The following is a 21897-nucleotide window of genomic DNA, read 5'->3' on the forward strand; positions in this document are numbered from 1 at the left end:
GTTGAGTCTAAATTGGTACATGAAAAATGGGGTCGTGTAAACTTCAGTCCAAAGAAAATAGACACTTTCTAACTATGAATTCCACTTCCATAAGAAAAATTTTTAAACGTGTTCTACAGATAAGCCTTATGTTACTGAGTCTTTTAAAAAACTTATAAGAAAAAAAAATCAATTTTATCAAAGCAGGTCGTATTACTGAGGCTAATAGTCTAAGGAAGTTCCTAAAGAAAAAATTAAGAAAAGCAGCTTCTAATTATTATAATAGTAAAGTCAAAGATTTGTATTCTAACAAGCAAAAGCAATGGTACAGAAAAATTAAAGAAATATGCGGAAAAAGTCCTTCCGAAATCGATTTTCATCTCCCTGAATCCCCTAATAAGACTGCCGACGATTTGAACTTGTACCTTGCTTCCATCGTGCAAAGTCTCCCCCCTTTCACTGGCTCAAGTGCAACTATTCCTCCCAATACTTCCTTCCCCTTTATTTCTCCCTCTGATATTATAAATAAAATTCTTAAGCTTAGAAAATCAAGTATTTGTCCCTTGGACATCCCAGTTGACTTAATTAAAGCCTTTTCGGACAAAATTGCTGAGCCTTTATCAAATATTTTCAACCATATCACAAAATTTGGCAAATTTCCAAGTTGCTGGAAACAAGGTTTTATAACACCTGTCCCAAAAAAATGCACCAGTCTGACTTTCACCGACATTCGCCCCATTACACTCACTTCTGTTTTTTCCAAACTTTATGAAGGTTTCCTCTGTGACTGGATTAGGGATAAAATTTGTCCGCGTATTGACACCCGGCAGTTTGGTAACTTAAAGAAAACTTCCACCACCCATTACCTTGTCCACTTAATACATACCATCGTAAGTAACCTTGAGAAACAAACGTTTGGCTGAACCTTGTCTTGGTTGATTTCCAAAAAGCTTTTGACCTGGTTGACTACACCACCCTAATTCGTTTACTACTGGTTGACTTTGAAATTGACTCTCTCTTAGTAAATATTGTTATATCGTTTCTTTCAAATAGATCTCAAGTTGTAAAATACAAAAATATTTTCTCTAACCCCCTTCCTATATATTGTGGAATTCCTCAAGGAACCTTATTGAGACCAGTTTTATTTCTAGTTATGATTAACGATATTGGTAAGGACTTCCCCCAAAGTTGGAAATACGTGGATGACTTGTCGATCCTCGAAGTATGCCACAGGAATATTAAAAGTGACCCCCTTGAAATTCTAAACCACATTTTGGATGAAGCTAAGAACCTAAACATGAAAGTAAATTCCACTAAATCAAATATAATGACAATAAATTTCTTGAAATCTACTCCTGCCTTCCTTGACCCTATCCCCCAAGATATTTCTGTGTCTTCCTTTAAATCACTTGGTATTACAATTTTCTATAATTTAAAGTGGGATATCCATGTGAAAGATATTGTCCGTAGAGCTAATGCATCCATGTCTCTCCTTAAGCTCTTGAATAAATTTAACGTCCCCCCATCCCATTCTTTAAGGATTTATGCTTCCTTTGTCCACCCGCATCTTGAATATGCTTGTCCGGTTTGGCATCCTGGCATCTCCCGTGATGAATCAGATAAAATTGAATCTATTCGAAAAAGAGCCCTTAGAATAATTTTTAAAGAAACTTTGGTACCATATTCACTCCTTCTAAAAAAGGCCAATTATTTTTGTACTGATGATACCCATGCTTGTGTCCGTTTGGTTCTTCCGTTCCCTCCCCTTTTTATATACTATCTTTTAAACCTTTTTAACACTATTTTATCTCATTTTTTTTTGGTTTTGTTTTAGTTTATGCCTTTTTAACTTTCTTACATTTGACATTTTTTGTTTTTTAGACTAATGAATGGCTTTGCCTTTCTGATATTGTTGTTTTTGGCATTGTTTAGCCAGTTTTTTAGTTGTTGTGCTATTTCTATGTTTTTTTTTATTATATGACCCCGAAATGTGAATTCGGTCCTTCAGGGCTTGTGATAGTCATTTTTTGAAATAAAAATATCTTGTCTTAACTCGTGAAAAAAAACTACTAGTGCCACTGACAACACCGTGTTACCTTGTAGATCTAGAACAATTCAAAACGAAATTCGGCAGGTTTTTTTGTTTTTGTTTCCAAACTGTTGTTTGTTTGTTTTAAAATAATTGTGCATGTGTAGAAAGTATAGTAATTAAATATGTATTGTTCTCTTTTGCTAAAGTGGGTATTTCTATTTTCGACTCGGGGTAGAGTGAAAACGAAAGAGTTTTATGAAACAAATACGTCTAAGATTATCATTTACGTTTTCATAATTGGCTTTAGGATCTAAACGTTAGATGGTTTTGTCTGTTGTTTTTTCTCTCTCTGACACGAACCTGAATTTTACCTCTTATGGGTTTCTTTGTCTAGTTACAAGTCTCTTGAAGGAAAATGCCTTTTGGTCAGGCTCAGATCGGCAAGTTGTGGGGCCCGATTGGAAGTTTTTGCGGGGCCTTGTCTATTCATTAATTTTTTAAGTAAAATTCAAATTCAGCATATGTATATATATATATATATATAGATATATTAGGGCCGACGGATATGGCGTTTTGGGGTCCGATACCGATATATCGGTAGCTTACCGATATAATTTGCCGATAAATTCCCCTCCGAAAAAAAACCTTACCTGAAAGTTTAAACCCCCTCATTCTCTGCCCATATTTATACTCACATGTTTCTTCCTGGTCTATTGCACATCAAAAAACAGCCTCGATAAGTCACTGTGGATTCCAAAAATTAGGCCATTTACAAGAATGATTTGATTTTCTTTACCTTTTCTGATCTGCAGCTTCTGAGGACACAAACAAAATGGCGGATAATTGTGCAATGACAAGTAAGAAAAAAAAGTCAATTAAAAAAGTGGGTTTAGTTACATAAACACAAATACGCGAAAATCTGATTGAAAGAAGCTTAAGATATTTATTGAAATTGATTATTCAAAACCCAAGTTTCAATAGCGGGAATTTCTATTTTAATTATCCACATATTAATATGAAAACTTTAATTTACATTCATATCATAGGGTCTCTTACTAACGAATCCATGGTAGGGACACTGGATATAGGGATGCAGCTAGGGTTTTAAGTTTGGAGGATAGATTTAAAGAATGCATTGACAAAATCATCCAGTATACCGACTAATGTGGATACACAAGCTAAATTTCCAAGGTAAATTTTCCAAGGTGCTTACAAGTGGTGGTGACACATTGGAACGGCCCCTTTCCCACCTTAAAACACCCCATCTCCCCCTTAGCTGAGTCCCTGAATGGATATCATGGTTTTAACCCATTGGATCTTGGATCTTTCACCCACGTAAGTGTACATTCATTAAACAGAAACTTATCGTTGATTGTATTCGTTTTAGTTGTTTCGGTAGCGGATGCAAGTTCTTGAAGTCACCATACATTTAAAACATTGTGCACTGGGTGTATATTGACAACAAATATACTTTGACGTCATTTGACTCACTTGTGCTGCTCTCTCCACCATGGTCAGACTTAGCTGGTGGCTCCTTCCCCAAGTACTGGGCAAGCAAAGATTACCTGAGGAAATCTCATCGGCCCGTTAATATCGGTCAGTTAGGTCAGAAGTCCGAGAAAATTCGTTAAGAGCCTTAATTTTGGTTTTTGCAAATGACGTCATGTACTATGTTAGTACATCATATAATCATTTCTTATGACATCATATATAGCATCATATGCCATATATGGCATATGATGAAAATATATCATATTTTCTTATGTGGTGTCATGTATAGCATTGTTGAGTTTCCAATACAACAGTTATTTATATAATATAATGTTTGTTGGAAGGCTCCAAAAACGAAAATTTGCGGTTGCAGATAGTATGAATGATGATACTTTGGAAACAACGCCTGAACAATCAAACGTGAAACATGTTTAAATTCGACAGCCTGGACCATCAATTGTAACAACACAAATACGGACAGCTAAAGCAAAGGCTATTGCTAAATTGTCTGGAGTAATCAAAATCTGAAAACGTGTCAAAAATGAAAATGGAGAGCAAAGACCCGGGCGGTTGGAAGATATGGAAAACGACAATTAGAGCGTGTTAAAAGCGAAAGTGAAGAGCAAAGACATATGGTTAGAAGACATACGACACCGAACAAGTGATCGAGTCAAAAATAAAAATGAAGAGCAGCGAGTCAACGAAAATCAACGTGGACAGCGAGAATAAAAACTTGTCAAAATTGGAAATGATAGCGATGGTGATTGGGTTTTGGATTTTGACATGGATTAGGTCATCAATGCCTACCATACCTTTGTTTAAAAGAAAAAAACAAAGGTTCGGCGATATGTAAATCGATATGTATTTTGTAATGGTGAAAGATAAGCCGAGGTGTAACGAACCAAACAAATTTAAAATGATAGTAATGATGATTGGGTTGTGGATTTTGACATGGATAAGGTCTTTAATACCTACCATACCTTTAAAAATCAAAAATATGGACTGGATAAATGGTTGGAAGAAAAAGAAGTTTTTGTCCCTCCATCTGAACAATTAAAATAAACAAAGGTTCGGCGATATGTCTTTCGTAATGACAAAAGACAAGCCAAGGCAAAAGAAGAAGTTTTTGTCCCACCACTTGAACGATTAAAAGAAACAAAGGTGGTCGTCAACGCCATCTATACCTTGTAAAATCAAAAACCTGGACTAAACAAATCATTGGAAGAAAATTAAGTTTTTTCGCACCACCTGAACAATTAAAAGAAACAAAGGTTCGGCGATATGTCTTTCATAATGACAAAAACAAGCCGAGGTAAAAGTTGAAGGTCCAATTAAAAAAAATGTAATTTTACAAAGGCAGAAAATCTGATTTAAAGTCCATTTGGACATCATGACATCAAGAAAATGCTCAAATTGTCTCTGTTTAGAAGACAAGCGACAGTAAGAATCTATATATAGAAGCCTGCCGCGTGCTTCGCCACCCGGCTTCCGGTATATATATATATATATATATATATATATATATATATATAGATATGTGTGTGTGTGTGTTTTTAGTACCGGAAGACCAACAGCTGTAAAAGCTTGCTTTAAATCATCCTCCACTTCTCGCGCATTCATCTATCCTTTACCATAGTTGTTTGTGTATCGCAATATTTCTTCCAAGAGATCCTTTGGGTTACAAGAAATCCCATAATCTAAAAGATGTGCAAGGCTTTCTTTAACAGCTTCATCGGGGTCTAAAAAGTACCTTTGGCCATATGAAGGTGGTTCAAAATCACCTTCAGGAGTCTACCGTGGATGTGTCGCTAAATGGATTTTGTGGTAAATTCGTCCCGCTACTTTGAAGATGAAAAGATTACGATTCTTTATGGTTCGATCATCGCTTACGATGAATGAAGAAAAGCAAAACTTGAGTTCAAGTTTTGTATTTGTTGATGGACAAATACAATTTGTTGATGGGCACGTTAACAAATTGAGAGGTAGTAGTCAATCCGGACTTGTCCCAGTTAAAGATAGGAATGGGGTGGCAATTAGCGATAAGGAAAAAGCTAAAGCGAGATGGGCCGAACATTTTGAGAACTTGCTTAACCGAGATAGAATTGCAGGAAAAGATATAGAGGGAACTGGAAAAGTTTGTGATGCCATGAATGTGAAGGAAGATTTGCTTTGTGAGGAGGAATTAGCAACAGGGCTAAATGGATTAAAGAATAATAGAGCTCTAGGTGCTGATAGGATGGTAAATGAGTTTCTTTAACATGGTGGCTTTGAGGTTAAAAATAAGTTACTGAAGATTATGAATATGATTTTTGAAAAAGGGGAAGTACCTAACGCTTTTAGGAAAACCTTAATTAAGCCACTTTATAAGAAAGGTGATAAAAGTGAGTGTGGTAATTATTGAGGCATTAGTCTGGTCTCTGTAGGTAGCAAATTGCCTAGTAATATGATACCTTTTAGACTGAGAGACGCCGTAGACAAAGTCTTAAGAGAAGAACAGTGCGGTTTTATAAAAGGTAGAGGATGTGTCGACCAAATTTTCACTCTTAGGCTAATAATTGAGAAGTGCCTAAGCTGTCAAACACCTTTGGTCCTCAGTTTTATATATTGCGAGCAGGCGTTACATTCTGTTGATAGAAGAGCTTTAGCAAAGGTTTTATCCTTGTATGGTATACCAGAAAATACATTAAAGTGATTAGTGCTATGTACGAGAATAACACTGCTGGGTAGGAAATGAGGTTAGCAGCTGGTTTTGTATTAAATCAGGAGTTAAACAGGGTTATGTTCTATCCCCATTTATATGGATTATTTTGATGGACTTTGTCTTAAGGAGCACAGGAAAGGCAATGGGAGACCACGGAATCAAATGGGGAGAAAAGTCTCCTGGACTTATTATGCCGATGATTTAAGCATCCTAGATGAAAGTGTGAGCAAAATGAATGAAGTTTTAGAGGTTTTGCGAGTTCAGGGTGCTAGTACTGGTTTGAAAATTAATGTTAGGAAGACTGTCACTAAGGCTAGGAATAAGTGAAGATGAAAAGGTGACGTTGGGTAATGAAAAGATTGATCAGGTGAGCAGCTTCACTTACCTTGGTAGTATTATTAGTAAAGATGGTGGGAGCAGTGAAGATGTTAAAAGTAGAATTGCCAAGGCTCAGGGTATTTTTTCACAATTAAGAAAAGTCTGGAAGAATTGGAAGATAAGTCTGCAAACCAAGATTAGAATATTAGAAGCTACAGTGATGACAGTGGTCAAATATGGCTCTGAAACATGGACGCTCCGAAAAGCGGATGAAGATTTGCTAGATGTTTTCCAGAGAAATTGCTTAAGGATTGTTCTGGGTACCCGGCTGACTGACCGTATTTCAAACAATAGGCTATACGAAAAATGTGGTTCAATACCGCTCTCTAGCTATATAATGAAAGAAAGGTTGAGGTGGTTAGGGCATGTTGTGCGGATGAAGGATGACAGATTGCCGAAGATTGTTCTTTTCGGCCAACCATCTAGGGCTAAACGGAAAGCAGGTTGTCCCCGTGTGGGGTGGGAGGACATCATAAAGAAAGCTTTAAAGGAAATGGGAACTTCGTGGGCGGGTGTAAAAAGGGAGGCTTTGAATAGATTAGGGTGGAGGAGGAGCGTGCGTAGCTGTGTTGGCCTCAGGCGGCTTGGTGCTGCGGTGAGTTGTTAGTAGTAGTAGTATTTGTTGATGGAACTCTTAAGAGACCAAGTGACGATCTATAATAAGCCAAACCAATTCATTTGGAAATTGTGAAGGTGGCAATGCAGTTTGACCAAGCAGGTAACAACCTCCAAATAAATCACCTTTGTTGGGTACTTTTTCATCGGGAAAATGGAGGACTCTTCAGTGAATACATACAAATTCGAAGGGCTCGAATGACTTGTAATTAACGCTTGTGTAGTCGACGGATTTTCTTAGGTTTTTACTGGGTTTTTGCCCCACTGTTTGTTGGCGTTGTTCTCCTAACATCGTATTTCTTTCTTCTTCACTTTTATTTTTGTCTCGTTCTGATTCTCACTGTCGCTTGTCTTCTAACAGCACAGTTCTTTGTTCTTCACTTTCATTTTTGACACTCTGATTCCCGCTGTTGCTTGTAATTCTCGCTACCGCTTATCTTCTAATTGCATATTTCTTCGTTCTCGCTGTCGTATATCTTTTAACCATATATTACTTTGTTCTTAATTTTCATTCTTGATTCGTTCTAATTCTCATTATCGCATGTCTTGTAACCGCTTTTTTTTTTTTTTTTTTTTTTTTTTTTTTTTTCTTCACTTTCATTTTGAGTCGTTAAAGTTCTTGCTGTCCCTTAAATTTTAACTCGTTGTAATTGTCGTTTTCGTAAATATTCTAACTACATATTTATGTGTTATTCATTTATGTTTATCATTACTTCAGGCATTTTTTAAATTCCCTTTACCTTAGCTGCAAGGATTGGTCTTGTTATTTTTGATGGTCTAGGATGTTCATTTTCACCCGTACATCTATATTTCTCAGGTCTTTCTCTTGGTATTGTCTCATTCGATGGTCCAGTTTGTTCTTTTTGAGCTTGCATTAATCATGTTTTTGTCCTCTAGATATTATCAAGCTGCTGAAAATGCCTTTTGGAACTTACCGAATATGAATACATGAATTTACATATTTCTAAGTTTTTGTTCTGTAAATTCTTCCAAAACTAATTGAAAATGTAATTTCCTCGAGTCCTCACTATCAATTGACGTAGCTGCTAAACTAATGAATCTATCCTGATTTATTATTGATATCATATAGTTTTTTTTTGGTTTTGGTCTGGAAGATGATCTCTGTCCAAAAGCAACGGTTACTAGAATTGTTAAGAATATTTCACAATTCGAAAAAAAATTCATTGTGAAGGCAGTGCGCCTTTTCAAGCCTTTCAAACGCGGGGCCCGATTGGGCCCAATCGTTCCAATCGCTCTTTATCTGGCCCTGCTTTCGGTCATGCAATTGAAAACTATTACCTCACTTCAAAGATTATAAGAATGTAGCGAAGTTAGAAACGAAATTCCTGTGAAAATTACAAGTGCTATCCAACTGAGACTTTCAGTTTAATTATAATCTTGTTAGCTTACAAGTTATTTTGCGTAATCTCGTCTTGAAACTTGTTTCTAAAAAATATTTTAATCTATTTAGTCTAGAGGCTTAGCCAGATCTCTATTCAAAAAAATAGCTTTAATCTTGCCGAAATTGTCCTTGCGTTGTTTGGAGTGAATGCAAGAAGATTAGACGAAACGAACGAAGCGGAGGTTTATTTGAGCTTCCCACAAAATCTTTAAATTTCTTTTTTATTGCTTCTATCGGTATGATTGATGTTAGTAGATAAAGACAAAGTCTATCATTATAGACCTATTTGGTAGAGGACTTTTACGGTAACTTTTCTTTTTATTAGTCTCGTAGATCTTTTTCGTCAATGTTACAAATTCAATGGTGATCTGACAATACAAATTCAGCGATGCTACGAAATAGTTCCGTGACAAATTGATCTGCCGGAATTGGGAGGCCACTAAAATGCAGTTACCACTCCCTTCTTCTTTGTCCTTCATATGCTAATAAATAGCTGACGAATCATTTTAAGGACCTGTGTGTCCTTAAGAACCTGTGAATCATTTTAAGGACCTGTGTGTCCTTAAAGACCTTTGAATCGTTTTAAAGACATTTGTGCCCTTAAGGACCTGCGAATCATTTTAAGGACCTGTGTGTCCTTAAGGATCATTTTTAAGGACCATCTTCTGAAGTGACGCCCCTGTTTGGAAGCATAAGAATTTGGCAATTTAAAAAAAATGCAATTCAATATCTCCCTAGATTTGGAAGAAAAAAAATTTGGTCTTTCTATCGAAAAATAAAAAAAGGTCTGAAACCATGTGAAATGTTATGTCTTCACCGTTTCCTCTAATCGCGAAGTACTTTTGACGCCCTTGTCTTAGAATATATTAATTTTGTCGTAGCCGATGTTTTTACCAAAATTTGTTTTCACGGAAATTCGGTGTGGAATGTTATTTGGTGTTTTTCACCAGACTGTCAAAAACATGCCTTAGCCATTTGGGCTATATATTTGCATATTAGGTTGACAGAAGTTTAGTGAAAAGACTACCCACCCGGTCAGTGCTGAAGTCAAATTGGTGTAGGACTAGATCTGCAATTGGGGGTATTTGTTATTCTTTATAAATAATTTGATATTTCCAGGCTGCCAAGGAAAAGGTTACGGAATACGAGGCTCTCTCTGGTTCTTCTAAAGGTGATGAGATAAATAAAATATCTGAATATTTGAATGGTCGTGTAAAGAAAGAAGATGGAGATAAAGCACTTTCAGTTGCTGCTAAAGAGCTGAAACGGTGTCTTACAATTTAATAATACCACCAATAAAACATTCACGCATTCTGGAAGTCATTTTGTAGGAACGATGTGCTTGAAAAGGTGGGAGGTTGCATAAAGTAAAGTGCTTTTAGGAATGATATAAGTATTTTATGTTTTTTAAAGTTGTTCTCAAAATTTCATTGTGTTTCTTTTTTAGTAGACCTAACTGCAGGGTATACTAATACCAAATCATGCATATACTTACCTCCTTTTCTGGCAATATACCCTACCTCCTCATAGTTCTAGATACAGTCCTGATAAGTAATTTCGCTGTTGTTTTGCATTTCCTATTTTTCTTGGATTCTTGGCCTAGTAAATAGCATTCCACTAAATTTTGTTTGTAAATTTACGTTAATCACCAAAATTCGGTGTGGAATTTTGGGAAGTGCTCCCAAATTGTTGTGCTCATGCTTGTCAGTAGAATAGGCTATTTTTGTAATTGTTTATTTATATGAATAATTGCAACGATTTATCTTTCAGGTTGCAAATAAAATATTTGATCGCCATTCGGCATCAAAATCTCACAAATCGGCTGACGGTCATTTAAAGATATCGCAGTTCCATCGTGCTATGAAGAATGCTACTGGAGAAATGATTGAATCTTTGCAAGTATGTATTTATGTTTTTTTGTATGCCTCTGTCCGCTATATGGTAATACTAATAATTGTGCTCAAAGCATTTTTGCAACACATATTTATGTATAATTCACTTATAATTTTGAAAACGGTTGAGTAAAATAAAGAGAAAATAAAAGAAAAATACTCTGCAAATATTGCAAATTAATGACATGACAATGACATAAATACATTTTTAGACCACACTGGCTATACATGACAAATGAAACTCAGAGAGGAAAGAAAATAACAAAATGAAAAATAAAAACAAAAAGGTGAAAAAACGAGGATTTTGTCAGCCAGTGGCGAACCATGAAGAAGAAATAAGCAAATATTTCGACAAGGACCTCCGGTGAGTCGTCCTCAGTGCTAAACAAAAAAGAAAGAAAAGAAAAAGAAGAAGAAGAAAAAGAAAGAGAAACAAGAAGAAGAAGAAACCAACGAAAATCGTTTCTTTTTCTTTTCTTCCTTTTTTGTTTAGCGCTGAGGACGACTCGGCGGAGGTTCTTGTCGGAATATTTGCTTATTTCTTCTTCTTCATGGTTCGCCACTGGCAGACAAAATCCTCGTTTTTTCACCTTTTTGTATGTTATTTTTCATTCTGTTATTTTCTTTCCTCTCTGAGTTTCATTTGACAATGACTTAACATCCATAAGAGCAAAATTAGCAATTAAATAGAAAGAAAAAAAAAATACTAAACAACCGGATAATGTTGGCCCAGCCGTAGGCAGTGATCAGTGGTAAGTTCACGTTGATGATGGTAGAAAACAGCCATAGTACCAAAGTGAGCGATTATTTTCCCGTCCCGGTAAGAGCATGATAAGTGATGACGAACCATGCAGTATTGGAAATGACAAACACGAATTAAGTTACGATTGCTTTCAATAAAGAAAGGGTAAAGCAAATGCACAAAAACTACTGCAAGATCGTCAAGCGTTGAATAATGTAAAGAATGTATTTATCAGAACGCCACCTTGTCTCAAAGGTTTTTGTTCTTTAAAAACATGTGTATAGTTTTGGCAGAGCCTTTGCCTCAAGTGACCTTACACTGCCTTGAGATCGTAGTACGTTTCGAAAAGTAGCCACCTTTGAATTCACGTAGTACGTTGTAGCCACGTAGTAGCTAGTTTGTAGTAGCGTATTGTAGCTACATTTCGTTCTTGTAACTGATGTAATTTCTGTTTGAAACCCGTATTTTTAGTTAATACGGACATAAAAAAAAGCAATTTGTAACGAGAGTCTAAAAATTATTACAATTTTTGGACGTCATATATCATTAAAAATATTTTTTGGAAAATAACGCTTTAACAGTTATATCATGAACAATATTTTTTTGTTGGAAATCAGATCCTCTTAGTAGAATGAATGTATTTTATAACCCATCAAAAATACAAGGCATGGCGATGGAGTAAAACAAAGAGAAAACAAAAGAGGAAAAAGACCCGCATACAAAATAGGAGCAAATGCGTACAAACTAAAAACACGGGTAGACAATATATTTCGAAAAAGTAAGCAACTCCAGAGGTGGCAAACCTCTTTAAGTGAATCATACAAATAAAGACAATATAAAAATTATAATAAAACAGCAAAAAAAGAAATAAGCAAACTAGCATTAAAGCAAAAAACCCTTCCTAGGGTGGTTCGACGGAAATTCTGTAAGCTTGGAAAAATGTCTATCTACAGGATCAAGAGGATCTGATACTGTATTCAACACTTAAAGATTGTTGGCAATAGAGTGGAATATAACCGTAAAGCTCTGCGTAAATTATTTTCTGCTTTTTGTGTCATTCAGTTTTTATATTTCCGGTTTTTACCTACTGGTGCATCCTTTTTCAGAACCATACATGTTACGATTTTTAGCTCTCCTTTTCCACAATCATGTGGCCTATCTGTTAAAGATATCGACAATTATTTTATCCAATGATGTTTTCATACTTGGAATAAATTTTCAAAAGATACTTAAATCGAAAGAGTCGAGATTTTCTTTTTTTTATACGTGAATCTTGCTATATGAGCTCTTCATCCTACTTTTAATTCCAATGGTTTGTCAAGAGTGAGCATATCTTTAAAAAATGCCTGGAGTCACTACCATCCTCCAGAAGCAATCGCTGGAACCAACGCTTAATCAAGTTATATATTTCTCGGTAAAAGGGAAATCGGGAAAACTATTGCAAAATAGTCCTTGTAGTATTCTCGAGTCATTTTCCGGGCCTTATCTACTCTTTAGGACTAAGAATATACATCAGTATGAAACCGATCACTTAAGACTTGGTACATAATCTTTATGTAATCGGTTAAACCCGTTTGTAAAGTGTTTCTGTAAAAACAGGTGAACACAAATTACATTGCAAAAAACTAATTAGATCACTTGACCTGTAAGGAGTCTAGTGGGTCCTATAAAAGGAATCAACTTTAGTCAAAGGTTTTAAAAGAGTTTGTTTCTCCTTTTTGAAGTTGAGACTCTGAATCCAGTATTGCACGGTGTTGCTCAGCATCTCTGGTGCACAAGCCTGATGAATTAAAAGGGATCTGGAATATGAACACCTTCAATGCCTTTGAAAGACTGTCAAATGCGATGATTATTTCAAGTATTAATATACTATTAATATAATTGTAAGTAATAAGCTTTAAGTATAAATATTGTTAAATATAAATTAATTATCTATAGATTTTGTTAATTTAAATCAAATAATGATCAGTTTATATAGTGCTGCAGGTGAAGTCCGTTTGATTGCCCATGATTAGGCTCCTTTTAGATAAAGCCTAAACATTTCCTATTCAATCTTCAAGGCTTATTTAGATCTTCTGAAATGTATATTCTAAATTGGGTGATTCTACTAGCAATTATTTTTTTTCAGTCCCTAAGCATTGGAGATAAGAAAATCAGTTATAAAGAGCTATTGAAAAACGTGGCCGGAGAGCAGAAATTTGATTACAACTATATGGAAATCGAGGAAAAAGCCTTTTCTGGTTAGTGCTTCTAAAAATATTTATTATCTTATAATATATCTTACTATCCCACTATATATACAAAATATTCTATTATCCTACACTATTCTACTATCTATAATGTCTAATAGGTAACTAATAGCTTATAATTTCGTCTGATGTGAATTTCATGTTATGAGAGCTGTTCTAAGCTAGCTAGGGTCTTAAATTGTCTCCACAATACATTTCAAATAATATGCCAAGTCGGAAAATAAATCAAGTATGTTTGGGTAATTTGGTGTCTTTATGGTGATATGTGCTTTTGTTTTCTTAATTGCGAAAAAGACTAGATAATAGTCTATTCTCTTCAAAATCTTTCTACTCATTTTCATTGGGATGGGAGTATATGGAACTCTTAAGCACTATTCATGGCCCTAATCTGTTTATGAATTCTGTTTATTTAAGTCTCTGGCAAAAGTAAAAATCTTTTATTTGATAATTTGAAAAAGAAAAGCTAAAAAAATTAAAAAAAATAGAATTTCGAGTGGACCTCCCCCCCCCCCTCCCCGAGGTCTGACCCCCTCCTTCAATATTAGTACATTCCTAGCTCTTCCTTGCCATCCTTTTTCAAATTTGCAAATGGAATGCTTGTGGAATATTATTTCTTTTAACTTCTTTCCATTTTTAGATTTACGCATGTTTTTATCTCTCTTGAAAACATACTTCATTGGATGCTTTATGGATTGGCTGCTACCCTTCCTTGTGTCTCTTGATGATTGTTAATTACAGTGGTATTCAAGTGACCATGAAATTTCGCAATTTGTCCTAAAATGTTAGCAAAAACGAGTGAGGAATTATAGAATATGGGTCTCGATAACCCTCCCAGAGATATCGTCACGTGAAATAATTCTTTCCTAATTATTGCAGAAAGTCATGCAAATATTCTCCTTTTAATCCGCGTAGTCAGTCTACTCAGTTCCGTGAATAAGCTATTAAAGAGCATTATTTTTGCAGTTTTTCTTTTGTTGGCTTTTTTGACTTCGTCATAAGAAATGAATGATCGTATACAGTTAAAAGAGCACGTAATCAATCAAAAATGCTGAAATCAATCGCCCTTTTCTGGCGGCGAAACTGATTTCTGGGTCTGGGGGGGGGTGGATATTACTGCCTGCTGGATTCTGTACGGGATCCAACCCAGACACTGTTCCATACCTTATATCAGTGGTTCCTAACCGATTCTGGGCCATGCCTCCACCTAGGCATTTCTAAAATGCTGATGTCCCCTCGTGACATTTAAACTTTCTTATTCAAAATTTTACGTGTATTCACCTGAAAGAATCTTAAAAGGTCATTAACTTGGTATATTCTTTTGGGTCAGTTTATGGTATATTCTTAGTTTATGGGATATGGTATATTCTTTTGGGGTCTTTAGGCATATTTTATACTAATTAAAAAATATTTTCTGAATGCAGCATCTTTTATCACATATGTCGTCATTGCAATACTATCATGTATCTTTTTCGCTCTTTAAAAGCATTTGAATGTGACGTCATTCACGTGAAAAGTGTTTTTATTTTTTACTAAGGCTCTAAAGTATAGTCAAATGACAGGTGCACATCCCGCCCATGACCCACCAAGCCCCACCGGTGGGGCGTACGCCCCACGTTGGGAATCACGGCCTTAAATCATATGGCTGTTTCGTATTCTGGCATTTTTGTCAGAAATTCCAAAAAAATGAACTTTTGGGTTGTACTTTTCCCATTTTTAAGAGGGTGGGAGTTAATCAGATCAATTTTTGAGATGTATCTTCTGCCTTCCTTCCTTCGTTCTGCCTGTAAGCCGTGAATATAATCTCGGTTTTAAGCTAAAATTCTGTCTGCAACAAAAGGGTAATTGCCGCCTTCTCAGTCCCTATTCTTAAAGTTTAGCATCAATGTATTCCTTCAAATGATGGGATGCCAGGGGGTAAATCCCTCCCTCAAGTATAAAATAGAAAATCTTTTATCCAATTTGAAAGTTGTGACCCGGAATGCACATGAAGCATCCCCTTCTCCTCCTCCACAGATCCACTGTTTTCGTTTTTAAATGGTGTGCAAACTAAACAATACTGCACTGAAGTGGGGAAAAAAGTATCAGATAATTTCACTCATTTAATTGAAGCTTTCCAATTGTTGCTTCTAATGATATTAGCCATTCTGTATGGACTGGATATATCTTTAAGGGGGAAGTGTCCCACCACGCAGCAATTTGTTATCAGAAATGCTTGTGGTTTTATACAAGATTTCCAGATAGTTTTAAATGATAAGCTGGTATTTATTACACATTTCCTTTGATAGTATTATATTGCTCCTCTTTGGGCATGATATTTTATGTTTTGTTGATCAATTAATTCACTCAGTTAATTGAAGCTTCCCAATTGTTTCCTCAGGGGGAAGGGCCCCGCCACACGTTACCTTAGACCTTAGTTCCTCCAGTGCCTCTGGAGGCACACAGGGCGTCGGTGAGTAGCCTCCAATCTTCCCTCGTGTGAGCCTGCGTATATGTCTTCCCACTCTGGGATGAGACTCGTCTGGAGGTATCACACAGCAATCTGTTATCAAAAACTTGGGTTTAAGTAGTTTTAAATGATAAGCCTTTATTTATTACATATTACTTTGATGTTGCTCCTTTTTGGGCAAGAAATGTTATATTTTGCTACAAAAGGCCGAAAACGGCACTTTATGGTGGGATTTCCGTTGCCTAACCGGGACTGCTGTTGAAAATAACTTAAAATAGATCCAGTGGTTCTATACGACGGATTTCTCTGGGCAAAAAAAAAGAAAAATGAGCACGTATCTCTGATTATTCTTCCCTGGAAAAATGGCAAGATTTCCTGGGTTTCTTACACAGATGGCTGAACTCTTCCATAAGTCCACAGAGATGTACAATTTGATCACTTTTTCATAATTTGATTTTTCGTCAAGATCACGCCCTTTTTGAGGATTATTTTCTCTTACTTTAAAATGTTGTGCATTTTCATATACTATTAACTTTGGGCGTGTTACATTAAACGTAATATGTTTCGTACATCAGGAATCAAATTCCAGATTCTTTTGAAGTGTGCCTTGTTTTCAAACTTATGTTTATAGAGCTGTTGAAATGACGTGTATGTGGATAAAAATAATTTTAAATCTACATATTATATTTAATCTGAATTATATCTAATATATGTATAAATGAGTCGTTCTCTAAGAATCACTATTTTGATTCTGGTCAATCAAAAAGATTTTTTTTTGTGTCAGGTCATGGTGGATAAGGACGTGCTTTGTCTACAGGAGCATTTCTTATCGAAAGAAGGACTAGCCCTGCTGCAACTTGATGGTTGTGTTGAAGTCTTTGGTGCGTAAGGACTGTAGAGTGGGTGAGGAAGACCCTCTGGTTGTGTTGCTCTATTTATGCGTTGCGAGCTTATGCCCAAACGAATTTTGTCCTCTGATTTCTTTATGTCGGTTCAACTCTAAGACGTCGTTGTGTTTTTTACTTCTATGACAAAACCGAGATTTGTACTTGGAGCGGATGTTCAGCATAGCTTGTAGTAAGCTTGCAAATGCTGTGTCAGAAGTGCAGAAACAAGGCCTCATTGTTATCGTTGCAGGGGATATAATGTAATCTTAGTGATATTGATCACTAATCACTAGTGATATTAATCACTAACAGAGATCCTTCTTTGTTCATTTCAGGGACATTAACAGTGACCCGGCATTTACATATGTGCATAACAGTGGGTCTACATCCAATCTTAAATTTTCCTTTCGACGAAACAGAATGCAATTCACCCCTCTTCTCGTGTTAACAGTACAATCAGTGTTTCTGATCATTTACTCGTATCGAATACGTTCCGTGTTGATTCAAGTAATCGTAGTACCCCTCTTAACAATCATTACCGCTGGGTTTGGAAACAGGAGTGGGAGAAAGTTCTACCTACCATTTAGTATGTGATAATATATGGTCAAAAATTAAAGTTCTTTACCTCCTATAGCAGACTAGCTCGAGCTTAGGTAAGGCTGACAAGCAGTTATCACTGAATACTTATGAAATTGTACCCAAGTTGAGAGTGGCAGCAACGGTGGCTGTACCTACTATAAAAATGTGAAAAACCCGATCATAGTGAAGCCTGTCGTCGGCTGCAGTTTTGGTTTCAGCTGTTCTGTGACAATGATAGGCCTAAAGTGGGCACAGTGAGCAAAATTAGATTGTACATGAAATGCAAATTTGCAAAATATTTAGCTCAGCACTGGGCTTGTATTATAAAAGAAAATAGCGCTCGAACCAAAATCAACCCTTCCCTGGTTTGGAAATTTGTGAAAAATAACAGAGGCATTAAGCATTCCAACCCTCCCCATTTAGGTCCTTCAGGGGAAGAGTGGACTGACTACTGCACTTCCAAGTTTTGTGCACCTGAGCCCCAGCTTGAACAGGCTTTTTTAGTTACCTTCTTCAGTGTCTGTGATGCCATTAGTAAAGTGAAAAAAAAATGTTCAAACTCTGTTGATTATATTTGTGGTTTGCATGTGATGAATGGCAGCCCGATGCTTGTCTTTTGTCAATAGATGACTTAACTGTAATTTAATCAATGATATTCTCGTGTTGCTTAGTCCCCGATTCTTTTGATATCGGTATCATCATTCCAGTTATCAAAAAAGGGAAAGACCCATCTAAGTACAGTTCGCATAGGCCAATTACTTTTGCTTCGGTTCTCTTTAAAGTTGTTAAAATACTAGTTATTGATGAGATAAACCGAGTTTGTTACACGCCCAGCAACCAGTTTGGGTTCAAAAGGGCAGCAGTAGAAATCATGTGCATCATGTTATGTGTAATATCCTTCTGGAATGTGATCGAATTGATGAATCTCTTGTTATTGTAGGTTTAGATTTAAGTTGAGTGTTCGACTCCGATCTTCATAGCTAACTGCTGTTAAGCGCATATAACCGCGGTCTTGACAAGTCGGGAGTTCTTACTTTCCGTAATTTGTATCTGAAACTCGAAGTGAAGATTAAGATTAGTCTACCGAGTGGGATAAAAACTTCTTCTACTGTTATCCCAGTTCGAAAAGGGATTGGTCGATGAGCTATCTCTTCGCCCATTCTTTACAATGACAGCATAGTTGAGTCTCAGTATGTGGTTAAACGAAGCTTTCTGTATCTTGGTCAAGATCTGTCTTTATTGAAAATATGCTGACGATATTTTATATTTAAATCATTATTTTTTGCCTTTTTGAAGAGAGTTTTGTGGCGTTGAGAAGCTCAAATAAGAAAATCGGTCTGTCTTTCAACGAGACTAAAACAGAAATTGTAATTCTGTTTTATTGTAAATTCGTCTTTAATTCTTTAAAAGAGTTGGTATTTCCAAAAAGCTGACTGGCAAAGCTGACTAAATCCAAGGAGAAAAAAAGAATTTTGGACATACATCGGTGAATGTCGATATTTTCCGATTTCGGTTTTTCACGGGAAGATATAAATTATCTAATATGAATCGTCGCTCTAGCTACCTCTCAAAACTTTTGCATTGGTCTGGTCGAATTTTCGCTTGGTTCCCGAAACGCAGTAAAATTGAGGTGAACCGGGAAAATGACAATATTTTTCTTTTACCAATATTAGCGTATTATTTTCGAATTTCCAAATTAGAATTCACAATTACAATGTTGTGCATCAACTATCTGTTAGCTGGTGCTCTGTTTGGGGGGGGGGGCAACTATAGATAGCGTCTTTAATTACTATCATATTATCAAAAAGACAACGATTGTTATATGATTTTTTCGTTTGAGCTAGTCTCCTCCCTACACTCCTGAGGATATACTAATATTTTTAGTTAAGTAAGAATAAATTCCTCTTCTAATAGTTTTATTTCCATTTTAGGTCAATATCAGTGTTTGCTACTTCTGTCTTTGTTTGCTCCTGTGGCAGTGTGCTACGGCACTGGTGAATCTGTCAGTGGCGCGGAAGAAGCTGCTGCTCTTAATGCTTTGGTTTATCTCAAAACCATGACCAAAAAGTGAAGCAGAGTTCATCTTTGATCTTATTGGTGTATAACCTTGATTGTGTCTTTTTTGATCAAACCTGATTTGTCAGTTCTTTTGTAATTATCTACCTTTGGCATTTTTAAAGTCCACTGCATTTCAGATACTGAGAGGACGGTTTTAATTTAGAATCATAACAACAACAAAATTATTTTGAGTTAGTGCTTAGCAATTGTGGAAGTATAAATAGATTTTTTGTTAAAAATAGGAGGGGGGGGCGAGATTCTAACTAAAAAACATCAATAGTAAAATAGGGGAACAAAAGAAGAAATAGAAACAAAAATTAATAATAAATAACTCCAAATTTTTTGGGGCAATGGAAGAATCTTAAGAATGATAAACTGTTACTTTTATTGATGTTAGAAAGGAAATGGAAAAATGAAAAGAAGAAAACTTGAATGAAGAAGTGCCCTTACACCATTGTCAGGCTGCAAAAAAAACTAAGGTCAGCACGATATCGACGGAACAGTCGAGAAGGGAGGGCAGTTTTGTAATTAATAACTAGGAATTTCAAATAAAAGGACTTTACAGCATCCATGTGAAAAAAACATTCTACAAAAAAAAAAAATATTTGTTGTCAACTAGGACTCGTTAGAGAAATACTCAGCCTGTATGGCTGTCATTAAAAGTAGCTCTTCTGTATTTCTTTTTTTATTGATGTTTAATGTGTCATACGACCAGCTTTTAGCACTAAATTTATTAAGCTTTATTTTTAAAATTTTATAATAATTGTAATTTTTCTAATGTTTTTTTGAGCAAATGGAAATTATCGTCGAATTTGCCAAAATTCAAAGCTTTAATATTCGCTCTCAGTTTTACGATAAAAAACAAAACATTTAAGATGCTCGTCACAATCTTAAGAGAGAAAAGAGTGTGTCACGCGATGACAAAGATTAAGCAACATATTTGGAAAATGTGAAAATTTCTGTCTTATGCTAATTACGTAAACCTTCATTATGCTAGTAGGTTGAAGGAACTATCATAATTGAAATGTGAGAATATTTTAATTTTTTGTAGTTTGTAGATTGGATAGTTAATTATTATAATGTGTTAATGTATAAAGATTTCTCGGATTTATTGTTTGGTGCTTCAGTATTCTACTAAGTTAGAAAATTTTTTAGAATTGGAAATGTTCATTCCCAATTTACATCTATGCGGTGTAATATTTGTTTCAAACCATTTCAGGCTAGAATGCCAATCATTTCGAATGTACTTCCAGAGTTGGAAAGAAATATGAAAGTACTGTGATGAAGACCTAGGTCTGTCCTACCATTTGGATCAATGCGACCCCTTCACTACCAACTTATTCTTTCCTATCTAACGCTTTTTATGTTTTATACCTTAACAATTTGAAGTCTCATACAACAAAGAAAGTAACAGAATTTGTCAGAGAATGAAGCTCTGCCTTTTCTTGAAAGTTTGCTTTTTTGCTAAATTGCATAAATTAAATTCGTCGACAAATTCGCTTTATGCTTTCTTTAAATTAGAATTGAATCAACAGTAAAAAGGTGTTGTGAAGATTTCGTGACAAAATAATTTGCCACTGTTGATTCAATCCAATTTCATTGAACTGCAAACGAAACCAACTTACTTAGTATTTACTCTCTTTAAATTTATTTGCCAATAACATATTAGCAATAGTTGTTTAACTAGAAAGGCATAGATACTTTATCTGCCAAGAATTACATCAGAAAGATGTAAGTTTTTTCTTCGAAGTAGTCTATAATTGGAACCTGCACGATGTGTTGAATTTAGATTAATCGCCGCAATCAATTCCGTCATAAAAAAAAAAAAAAACTCAAAACTATGCTGCTATTTTAAGAATTCAGATGGACTGGCGTCCATTTGTATTTTTCTCTTTAGACCTTATAATATTGATTAACTGTAGCTATCTAATTGAATTTATTTTTCCAGACGCATGACAAAATATAAGGATTGTCAGTTCCATTTCTAGAAAAAGTATTCTTATGTGTTTCCATTGAAATTTTCTCATAGCGTTCGAATTAAGATTTCATATTTTTCTTATAAAATTTTAGGTCAATTTTGTCGAACGAAAGCTATACGGTATTTCGTTTATTGGATACATCAAGTGACTTGAAACAAATTACTTTCAGTTCTATATTATATATATATATATATATATATATATATATATATATATATATATATATATATATATATATATATATATATATATATATATATATTATTGTATTTTAAATAGTTCTATATTATATTTATAAATAATCTTATATAAAAATTAACAGACTCTCTAGACAAAAACCACTTCCATTCCTTTTTGTTTTCAGAAAAAGGCATGGACAAGAATTATACCAAGGAAAGAGTTCTAGGCCTTATACGTTTGCTGAATCCTGATGTATCATAGCATATAATATAGAATTCAGAAAAATC

At 35.2% G+C, this 21897-nt stretch overlaps 1 protein-coding gene across 2 annotated transcripts in view; it reads left to right on the forward strand.

The window, feature by feature from the left end:
* The window catches only part of loqs (double-stranded RNA-binding domain-containing protein loquacious), a 69800-nt gene extending 48214 nt beyond the window's left edge, over positions 1–21586 (forward strand). For both annotated transcript variants that reach the window (XM_089093757.1, XM_089093756.1), the window contains exons 6-8: positions 10369–10497; positions 13361–13472; positions 19325–21586. In XM_089093757.1, coding sequence (XP_088949883.1) covers positions 10369–10497; positions 13361–13472; positions 19325–19464 — 381 coding nt within the window. In that variant the 3' untranslated portion in view covers positions 19465–21586. The remainder of the gene's footprint in view (positions 1–10368; positions 10498–13360; positions 13473–19324) is intronic.
* Positions 21587–21897: the final 311 nt, after the last annotated feature.

This window comes from Artemia sp. Qi Xiang Cuo, chromosome 8 (assembly GCF_049724085.1).
Source record: "Artemia sp. Qi Xiang Cuo chromosome 8, ASM4972408v1, whole genome shotgun sequence".
In the NCBI taxonomy this organism is placed as follows: Eukaryota; Metazoa; Arthropoda; class Branchiopoda; order Anostraca; family Artemiidae; genus Artemia; species Artemia sp. Qi Xiang Cuo.